General features: G+C 47.0%; 1 protein-coding gene across 3 annotated transcripts; it reads right to left on the reverse strand.

The window, feature by feature from the left end:
* Window positions 1-583: 583 nt before the first annotated feature.
* Window positions 584-7,558, reverse strand: LOC135544254 (monocarboxylate transporter 8-like). Of its 3 annotated transcripts, none has more exons than XR_010456313.1 (6): window positions 7,081-7,558; window positions 6,688-6,832; window positions 6,061-6,526; window positions 5,664-5,810; window positions 916-2,479; window positions 584-805 (listed from the first exon to the last, which is right to left on the reverse strand). XR_010456313.1 is itself a non-coding variant. In XM_064971720.1 (6 exons), the coding sequence occupies exons 1-6, from the start codon at window positions 7,430-7,432 to the stop codon at window positions 1,908-1,910; spliced, it is 1,911 nt and encodes a 636-aa protein (XP_064827792.1). In that variant the 5' UTR covers window positions 7,433-7,558; the 3' UTR covers window positions 1,796-1,907. The 3 variants fall into 3 exon arrangements, 2 of the variants coding, with proteins under 2 accessions (XP_064827794.1, XP_064827792.1); XM_064971720.1 differs by lacking the exon at window positions 584-805 and adding an exon at window positions 3,366-3,594 and having other exon boundaries at window positions 1,796-2,479; XM_064971722.1 differs by having other exon boundaries at window positions 584-2,479.
* Window positions 7,559-10,767: the final 3,209 nt, after the last annotated feature.

A 10,767-nucleotide genomic window follows, 5' to 3' on the forward strand; every position in this document is an offset into this window, starting at 1 on the left:
CCTGTAATCAAACCCACAAATGCTGACGTTCCAGATACTCAACTAGTCTAAAGAAGACCCGTTTTATTGCTTCTTTAATCAGAACAACAGTTTTCAGCTGTGCTAACAGAATTGCAAAATGTTTTCTAATGATCAATTAGCCTTTTAAAATTATAAACTTGGATTAGCTAACACAACGTGCCATCGGATCACAGGAATGTTGGTTGCTGATAATTGGCCTCTGTACACTTGCAGGCACACCCTTGGAACTGCTGATTATTATATATTTTTTAATATATATTCCATCAAAGTCAGCTGTTTCCAGCTACAAAAGTAATTTACAATATTAACAATGTCTACACTGTATTTTTGATCAATTTGATGATATTTTAATGGACCAAAGAAAATTTGCTTTGCTTTTCTTTCAAAAACAAGGACATTTCTAAGTGACCCCAAACGTTTTAACGGTAGTGTGTATATATAGCGCATCTAGAAAAAAATATTCCTTTGAATTTGGCTCTAGTTTCTGAACGGTTGGAGAACCAATTGTTAAGCGGAGGGACACAGGGGAACCCAAAAGCAGACTCAGATGAGGGAACAGGGATGAATGAATCAAAATATTTATTGTTACACAGAGAGATATGGAGTGCAGATCCGGGGAAGCTCGGATGAGTTGCAGAAAAAACAGATGTGGAGACTGAGGTTGGAGTTGGATGAGTAGAACAGGGTGAACAGGTCCTGAGGGGAATCCAAGGTAGTGGTGGTGAGTAAAATCCAGAGTAAGGTAGTTGGGTGGTGAGATGTGGAACAAGAGACAGAGCGGTGACTGCATTGAGAGGATAAACAGTGTTAGACAGGGAAACAGGCACAGCAGAGTAACAGGGTCTTGAATAATCATAAATGACTAGAATCATGAGCTGACTGAGCAGAGATTACAATCTGGCAGAGTGGAACTGGCAGGACTGAGTATTTGTAGAGGTCTTGATTATGGAACAAGTTGAAGCTGGTTCGGATCTGCTCCGACTCCAGCACACCTGTCTCCAACCACACAATCACACAGAGTGAGAGAAAGAGAGTGTAACTGCAGGTCAAGTAGACACCGGATAAACACCAGAGGGCGTAGCAGGAGCAGTTGTGACACCAATTACTGAAAGCTAACACTCATGAACCTGGGAATTTAACCCACTATCCTGGTATTGCAAGCATGTATGCTCTATCAAGTGAACTACAGAGGACCACACTGATGCATTTCAATCACACAAAGAATATACTTCCTTCAGACTGAAATTTGGCATTACCTGATTTACAATATATAATCTTTGTGCTATAAACTTTATTGAGATAATGGCAAAAGGACATATTTAATAGATTCCTAAAATTATTTTTACACATTTGTTTCTGATATATATATACAATATATAATAAAATAGCTTGATGGTCCATGTTAATAGTATCTAAAATATCATGTGTGAATCCATTTGATATCATGTATGAATCAATTTGACTTTGTGAACCCCCCAACTCCCTATGGGTATGATGGCTTTCTCAGTGAGGTTGTTTCACAGAAGTGGCTACCTCAGAAATATTAGTGACTGCCCCCGCCCTAAAGCCAACAATGTCAGAAAATCATATATGCAAATAGGTCATGGAGTACAAAGCTTATTCAGAATTCAATAACTTTAGACTAGTGGTTTAATGATGTTTATAACAAATGTCCCTTGGAATATCATGGAACAAGACTTCACTCATTATACATCTAATGGGATTTCTGACTTGTCAGTGTCTTCACCGCAGTAGCCTCTCACTTGGTTGGGGGCAGCTGGTGACCAGGGATGGGAGGGGACTGGTGGTCAGAGCCAGGAGGGGATAGCTGGAGGTCAGGGCTGGTTGGGGGCAGCTGGTGACCAGGGATGGGAGGGGACTGGTGGTCAGAGCCATATAGGGGATAGCTGGAGGTCAGGGCTGGTTGGGGGCAGCTGGTGACCAGGGATGGGAGGGGACTGGTGGTCAGAGCCAGGAGGGGATAGCTGGAGGTCAGGGCTGGTTGGGGGCAGCTGGTGACCAGGGATGGGAGGGGACTGGTGATCCGAGCCAGGGGGGGATAGCTGGAGGTCAGGGCTGGTTGGGGGCAGCTGGTGACCAGGAATGGGAGGGGACTGGTGATCCGAGCCAGGGGGGGATAGCTGGAGGTCAGGGCTGGTTGGGGGCAGCTGGTGACCAGGAATGGGAGGGGACTGGTGATCCGAGCCAGGGGGGGATAGCTGGAGGCCAGGGTTGGTTGGGGGCAGCTGGTGACCAGGGATGGGAGGGGCCTGGTGGTCCGAGCCAGGAGGGGATAGCTGGAGGTCAGGGCTGGGTCTGGGGAGTGTTTCTTGCTGGCCCTCCAGCAGGCATTGATGAACATTGGGGACAAAGAAGAGTAGAACACCTCCGACCATGGGAGGAACCCCAGCCAGGTAGAAGGCCATGTGGTAATCTCCAAAGTGGTCATGGAGAAGCCCTGCGAAGACACACAACTCATTATCACACAGAGAGGCACCATTGAGGAGCACTTCAAGGTGATTCACACAGTTAGAAACATTAAACAATTTACAATAAGGCTCATGTGCATACAGTACTGATGATACTAATATATACTGAACAAAAATATAAACGCAACATGTGACAATTTCAAAGATTTTACTGAGTTAAAGTCAATTTGAAATAAATCAATTAGGCCCTAATCTATGGAGTTCACATGACTGGGCAGGTACGCAGCCATGGGTGAGCCGGGAGTGCAGAGGCCCAATCACTTGGTTAGCCGACACTGGGGAGCCAGGCCCACACTGGGGAGCCAGGCCCACACTGGGGAGCCAGGCCCACACTGGGGAGCCAGGCCCACACTGGGGAGCCAGGTCCACACTGGGGAGCCAGGTCCACACTGGGGAGCCAGGCCCACACTGGGGAGCCAGGCCCACACTGGGGAGCCAGGCCCACACTGGGGAGCCAGGTCCACACTGGGGAGCCAGGCCCACACTGGGGAGCCAGGCCCACACTGGGGAGCCAGGCCCACACTGGGGAGCCAGGCCCACACTGGGGAGCCAGGCCCACACTGGGGAGCCAGGCCCATACTGGGGAGCCAGGTCAAGCCAATCAGAATGAGTTTTCCCCCACAAAAGGGCTTTATTACAGACAGAAATACTCATCAGCTCATGAAACATGGGAACACCACTTTACATGTTGTGTTTATATTTTTGGTCAGTGTATATCCAATTGATATGTAAGGGTTACACAAGGGATACAGGATAATACAGACATTTTGCATCAAAACAGTAATAATTTGTATCTGAGACAATGACACAGTGGGTTAGTGGCCATTTAAATTACTGTCCGAAAGGAGTTGAGACCTGCGAGGGGGGGTCCAGCGGTCATGGGGAGGGCCATTAGGCCCATCAGGTAGCCAATGGCCTGGGAGGCTCTCTGGGGGCCCACCAGATCAAATGTCACAGGGGCCATGAGGGTGATGACGCAGCCGTCACACAGCCCCAGCAGTAGACACACTGCAACCAGCCCCTCAAACCTGACACACAGAGGGACCAGCATAGACGCCAAGCCAAGCACCATGAAGGAGCCTGCCTGGAGGATGATGACAAGGACGGGGTTAAAGAGGTTTGTACACCACTATTTCATTCTAATCCTGTTCAACATTTAGTTCTAAGCACAACCTCAGACTACTAGAGTGTACAGTCGCTACGCCATCCAGGGGAGGACTGTGTTCCTCTCTTATCTAGTCACGGTACTTCCTATCAAGGAGTCAAGGAGTGTCAAACTCAATCAGCGCACATGCCATATTAAAAAAACACAAGGAATTCACGGGCCATTATGTTTGTTTTTACAAAAGAAAGTGCATACAACTGGACATTGTTTTACTTGAAGAAATATGGCCCTTTATAATGTCTACATGATGCTGTATACAGCATTTTAATGAAAGACCTACACACCATCTAAAAATAAGAATATTAATCTATATAGCATTTCAACATGTTAAAACAAAATAAGGAGCACTCAAATCATTGCCCCGCTGATAGAAATATGTCCCGGGCCTGGTGTTTGACACATGTCCTATGTTTTTGAAAAACAAAAGCAAAAATGATAAACACAAATAGGTGCTGAGTGGCGTAAAAAATCCAAGTCCAGGTCTGAAAATGATAAAGCCTTTAAAGTGTGGGCACACCTCTTCAAATGAGTGGATTTGGCTATTGTATAAAATTGAGCACACATACATGCAATCTCCATAGACAAACACTGGCAGTATAATGACCTTACGGAAGAGCTCAGTGACTGTCACGACTTCTGCCGAAGTCGTTGCTTCTCCTTGTTCAGGTGGTGCTCGGCATTCGACGTCACCGGTCTTCTAGCCATCATTGATCCATTTTTCATTTTCCATTGGTTTTGTCTTGTCTTCCCACACACCTGTTTTCAATCCCATTCATTACCTGTTGTGTATTTAACCCTCTGTTTCCCCTCATGTCTTTGTCAGAGATTGTTTTATTGTCAGTGTTTATTGTTGTGTTGGTGTGTGACGGGTCCTCGTACCCATGTTTGTTCATGTCTGTACTTTTAGTGTTATGGAGCATGTTCCGTGGACATTTATTAAAAGACTCCATTTACACTCCATTTTGACTCTCCTGCGCCTGACTTCCCTGACACCTATACACACGGCGCTGACAGAATCTCTGACCAAAGACATGAGAAGAAACATAGAAGGTTAAATAAACAACAGGTAATGAATGGGATTGAAAACAGGTGTGTGGGAAGACAAGACAAAACCAATGAAAAATGGATCAATGATGGCTAGAAGACCGGTGACGTCGAATGACGAGCACTGCCCAAACAAGGAGAGGCAACGACTTCGGCAGAAGTCGTGACAGTGACTTTTGAATGTGACACTGTCATCGGATGCCACCTTTCCAATAAGTCAGTTTGTCAAATGTCTGCCCTGCTAGAGCTGTTCCGGTCAACTGTCAGGGCTGTTATTGTGAAGTGGAAATGTCCAGGAGCAACAATGACTGAGCCACGAGTGGTAGGCCACACAAACTCACAGAACGGGACAGCCGAGTGCTGAAGCGCGTATCACATACAAAATAGTCTGTCCTTGGTTGCAACACTCACTGCCGAGTTCCAACCTGCCTCTGGAAGCAACATCAGCACAATAACTGTTCACCGGGAGCTTCATGAAATAGGTTTCCATGACCGAGCAGCCGCACACAAGCCTAAGATCACCATGCGCAATGCCAACCGTTGGCTGGAGTGGTGTAAAGCTCGACGCCATTGGACTCTGGAGAAGTAGAAACGCGTTGTCTGGAGTGATGAATCACGCTTCACCATCTGGCAGTGCGATCGCCGAATCTGGGTTTTGGGATGAATTGTGGTAAATTGGAACGCCGACTGCGAGCCAGGCTTAATTACCCAACATCAGTGCCCGACCTCACTAATGCTCTTGTTGCTGAATGGAATTAAGTCCCTGCAGCAATGTTCCAACATCTAGAGGAAAGCCTTCCACTTCCAACATCTAGTGGAAAGCCTTCCCAGAAGAGTGGAAGCTGTTATAGCAGCAAATGACCTTGAAATGAGATGTTTGACAAGCAGATGTCGACATGCTTATTTTTGGTCATGTAGTGTATGTTCTTTTGGATGTGGTTTACCTGAAGGTAGATTTTGCGTGCCCCATGGAGCAGGTCTCCCACCCTGCCAAACAGCAGGTGTCCTACGCAGGAGGTCACCCCGATACACACCAGGAGGACCCACTCCTTCACTGGCGTCTCCACAAACTGCTCCTCCACAAAACTCATCTGACAAGAGGCATCAATAGGATACACTGAATCACTGGCCAGGTATTGTCGACCAATCAATATTAACAAAAGGTAAGGCCAGAGTTCAAAAAGGGAATGTTTCCAAGTTCGTAGAGATTGCATTCAAGTTAAACGTGCATATGTCAGATCAATCGGAAATTACCTTTAAATGTCAAGTGTTCTACAAAACGCCTCAGATTAAATCCCATCCTAAATGATAAAAATTTAAATAATTACACTGCTAACTCACCAGGTAAATATAGGGCACAGAGTTGCCCAGCATAGCTGTGGCCACCCCAAAAGCCCACACCCTGTAATTAGGGAGGTGAAACACTCCCAGGTTGCAGTACCTCCTGGTCTGTGTCAGGCCCTGCTGCCAGCCACTGCTCAGATTGGTAGATGAAAGCTGGGCCGTGTTAGTGGGCAAATTCCTGTGGTAAAGGCGTGAGCAGAAGGAGAATGCCAGGGCTGCCTGGATTAGCATGAGGGCACTGAGGATCTGAAAGGTGGTGCTGAGGCCCAGCGGTGTCCCCACCTCCTCCAGCAGGGCAGGCAGGCTTATGGAGAAAACACTGCTGCCTGCCATCACCACCCCGTTGACCAGGCCGAGGCGCTGAGGGAAGTAGTGTCCCAGGGTCACCAGAGAAGGCAAGAAGACAAAGGAGGAGCCACAGCCAAACAGAACACCATAGGTGAAGTACCACAAACCTAACGACCTTGGAGAGAAATACACAGTGACAGCAGCAATATAATGAAAAGACTTCAAATTCTTGAAAATTAATTTAAAATATATCACAAGAATATTCAGATTAACCTGTTTTCATTTGTACAGTAATTTATTGGAGAAAAGGTGCTAGAAAGAAGCATCCTAAGTTACATGGTGAATGAACTTGTCAGAAGTCCCAAGAAAGCCACAAGGGCCCCACAAATGGCCGTCACCCTGCAGCCAACGTGATCAGTGACAATACTGACCAGGGGGGAGCAGAGAAAGACCATACCCATGGCCAGAGCACCAACCCAGGCTGAGGAGAGTAATACAGCAATAACACAGTAATGAGGTATTTTGCAGGAGAATCATAAACTGTATTGTGTGCGTGCATGTATGTTTGTGAATGGCCATTAATCTGTGCATAGTGGAGCGGCCCCACTGAAGTCATGCTTTATCAATGTTTGGAGACGCACAAATGAAACAAATCAAAGTTCAAATCGATCAACTATTCAGAGTTGTCTGAACAATACTGTAGGTACCCAAGCAAAACTTTCCTCTCACCTATTGCAAACTGAGAAACTTCATTATTTGAGTCCTCGTGAGCTTTAACAAGCATCATATGTATGATTCCGAAAGACTTCTGAATCCCAAAGATTGATCCATTGCACCAGGTGGCTGCCAGGACAACAAGCCAGACGAACCGTCCCTCTGGGAACCAGTCCAGGTCGGGAGCTGAATCTGCATGGGCACATGAGACAATCTGAGATGATGAGTCCTTGTTTTCCTCTGTCTCACTGTCAGGACGACTGCCATCTCTTTTCATTTCTTCATGCTCGTAATATGATAAATATGTTCCTAAGGACTGTGCAAGGCCTGGATCAGGTTTCTCAGACTGTGTTGTTTGGCTCTCCATCCTCTGAGATGCTGTCTCCAATTATCAGACCTCTCATTTTCCCATCAACATTGTGTTAATATCCCTGCAGGATGTCTTAGCTTCCCAGCACAAACCAATGAACCAAATCAATGCTGTTGCATGTGCATCACAGAGGATGTGAGCAAAGAGTAAAGATAACACGTGTTACGCTCAATCATTAACCACAATGAAGAATCATGGTCATGGTCATATTTGACCTTTATTTAAGCAGGGAGTCACCATTGAGACCAGGGTCTCTTTCACAAGGGCATATACAATTTCATAGACAAAATACAAAAATCAATATAAAACAAGTAAAATACAGCACAATACAAATATTAATGCTGAGCCATTAGCGCTTTATGAGGTCGGTATCAGTTCGATTATTTAAAAAATAATCAGAGTTTTCGACTTCAGTTTCGGTAGTTTTTTCGTGCATTAGACATGCTATGCATTATCTGGGTTGAATGCTGTAACAACACAGAATAAAACAATTGGGCCTAATACAAGTCCCATGTGGATGTGCCTGCCCATGATGGCTTATTATTTATGAACCATCATTTACTCACATTACTTTACTTGAATAAAATATTTCAGATGTGTATATTACTGACTTTATTATTTAATTCCAAGTTATCATCTCATCTCTATAGAGCTGCTGTCTATGCTGTCTGACAAAATCACTACTTTAGTAGTTCTTCAAAGTAAATAAGGCTTTGATGACTGCTGAATACCAACTATCAATCTCTTAGATCATGTATTGTCAGGTAGAGATTGTCACGGTTCATGAATCCACTGCCTCTGTCTCTCTCTCTCTCTCTCTCTCTCTCCAGTGTTTGTGTGGGCGTGGTTTACCAATCTCGGCCTGATTGTCTGCGCCAGCTGGAACCACTTATCTTCCCTTTATATGTTCTGTTACCAGTGTTTCTTGTTGTCAGATCGTTGTTTCTTCTCTGAGGTTGTGTCGTGTGTCCGTGCTCTTCTCTTGTGTGGATTATCTGCTGTGCTCCTTCCTACTCATCCGGACACACTCCCCTGGTTTTCTCAGCACGTTATGATCGGAAGATGCGCCCGAGTTCCTGGGTCGGATTCCTTCTGAGTACAGTCTGTCTGTCATGTTGCTGCTGTGAACTACATTCATTAAAACCATCGTTGCTTGCATCTTGCATCCGCCTCTGTGTTGTAACAGAACGATCTGACCAGACCATGGATGCAGCGAGTTCAACGAGTCTGACCGAATTCCTTTCCCGCAGTATCACGAGAATGGATCAACAAGAGGAGAACATCTCCAGCACAGGTCGGGCAGTACAAGCCCTTTCGACGCAGGTATCCCAGCTGACCCAACAATTGCAACATCTGAGGGGTTCCGCTGCGCCACCTACACCGGCAGTTCAACCCCGCCCCGCCGGAGCCGGATTCCCAGCTAGAGCCACGGCTACCGACACCAGAGGGTTATTCAGGTGATCCTGACTATTGCAGAGCCTTTCTTACGAGATGTTCCATGCATTTCTCGTTGCAGCCACAGACCTTCAACCGTGAACAGTCTAAGGTAGCATTCGTACTCACACTGCTATCAGGCAAAGCGTCTCTCTGGGGAACGGCGGTTTGGGCGAACCAGGACCCATGCTGCACCTCTTTCCAGACACTCTCCGAGGAGATGAGAAGGGTCTTCGATCGGGCCGTGGCGGGTAGGGAGACGGCCAGACTACTCGCTGACCTTCGCCAAGGAGACCATTCAGTATCGGAATACTCCATCCAATTCCGCACTCTGGCCGCTGAGTGTCAGTGGAACGAGGAGGCGCAGTGGGACATGTTCCTGCATGGGCTGGAGGACCGGATCCAGAAGGAGATTTATGTTCTGGACCTTCCCAGGAGTTTAAATGGACTAGTGGAACTAGCCCTGAGGGTCGACGCTCGTCTGAGTCGTATTGGCCGCGAGCATGCCCTAACAGACCGTATAACGACACGGAGGGCTGGCATGCCAGCGTCGGAACACGGCCAGTTCAGCTTCCGCTCACGAACCCATGCAGCTGGGAGAGCTCGCCTCTCCCGGGAAGAGAGGAGAGGCGGAGATCCCAAGGACTCTGTCTCTACTGTGGTAGAGCGGGCCACTTTATCCACTCCTGCCCGGTAAAAGATCAGGCCCGGTAGTAAACATGAGGCTACTATCGGGTGGTGTCACCACAGAGAAGACCTCATCATCTACTCTCCTCCCGGTAAGACTAAGATGGGCCACCCACACGCACGACACTCAAGCCTTACTGGACTCAGGAGCAGAGGGTAATTTCATGGACTTCAAGCTCGCTCACAAACTCCAGATCCCTATCACCTCACTCACGCACAAGATATCCGTCAATGCTCTCAATGGTCAAGAACTCCCCAACATTTCTCACACCACTGAACCTATCACACTCATCACTTCTGGCAATCACACTGAGACACTATCATTCCTACTCATGGACTCACCCCTTGCACCATTAGTTCTCGGCCACCCTTGGCTCACCCAACACAACCCCAGAGTTGACTGGGGTCATAACTCTATATCCATGTGGAGTAACAAGTGTCTTGAGTCCTGTTTAGTGTCTGCTTGTTCGTCTGTGTCTGATTCTGTGTTTCTAGAGGAGGCAGTGGATTTGTCTAACGTGCCCGTTGAATACCTCGACCTGAAGGAGGTGTTCAGTAAGTCCCGTGCTGCTTCCCTTCCTCCGCATCGTCCCTATGACTGTGCAATAGAATTATTGCCAGGTGAGTCTCCGCCTAAAGGCAAGTTATATTCACTTTCTGTTCCTGAGAGGGAGGCTATGGAGAGATACATCTCTGGTTCTCTGGCATCTAAATTCATTCGTCCTTCCTCTTCTCCAGCGGGGGCGGGGTTCTTCTTTGTGGGGAAGAAGGACGGATCTCTGCGTCCTTGCATTGATTACCGTGGGTTGAATAACATCACAGTGAAGAATACTTATCCCTTACCGTTGATGTCCTCCGCCTTTGAAAGGTTACAGGGAGCATCCGTGTTCACTAAGTTGGATTTACGTAATGCATATCATTTGGTTCGCATAAGGGAGGGGGACGAATGGAAGACCGCGTTTAACACCCCCAGAGGGCACTTCGAATATTTGGTCATGCCTTTTGGGCTATCCAACTCCCCAGCGGTTTTCAGGCACTCGTCAATGACGTGCTGAGAGATATGATTGATCAGTTCATATATGTTTACCTGGATGACATACTGATTTTTTCTTCTTCTCTCCAGGAACACGCTCAACACGTCAGACGAGTGCTTCAGAGGTTGTTGGAGAATGGACTTTGTCAAGGCGGAGAAATGCATTTTTCATGCACAA

Source organism: Oncorhynchus masou, chromosome 8, assembly GCF_036934945.1.
Source record: "Oncorhynchus masou masou isolate Uvic2021 chromosome 8, UVic_Omas_1.1, whole genome shotgun sequence".
NCBI classification, from domain to species: Eukaryota; Metazoa; Chordata; class Actinopteri; order Salmoniformes; family Salmonidae; genus Oncorhynchus; species Oncorhynchus masou.

What these genes read in the sequence shown, in the direction of transcription:
- LOC135544254 (XM_064971720.1), bottom strand. Translation starts at nt 7,432, where the DNA reads ATGGAGAGCCAAACAACACAGTCTGAGAAACCTGATCCAGGCCTTGCA. An exon ending in AGTTTCTCAGTTTGCAATAG is followed by an intron (nt 6,833 to 7,080) that starts GTGAGAGGAAAG and finishes TACTCTCCTCAG; the next exon opens with CCTGGGTTGGTGCTCTGGCC. An exon ending in CTGACAAGTTCATTCACCAT is followed by an intron (nt 6,527 to 6,687) that starts GTAACTTAGGAT and finishes TTTCTCTCCAAG; the next exon opens with GTCGTTAGGTTTGTGGTACT.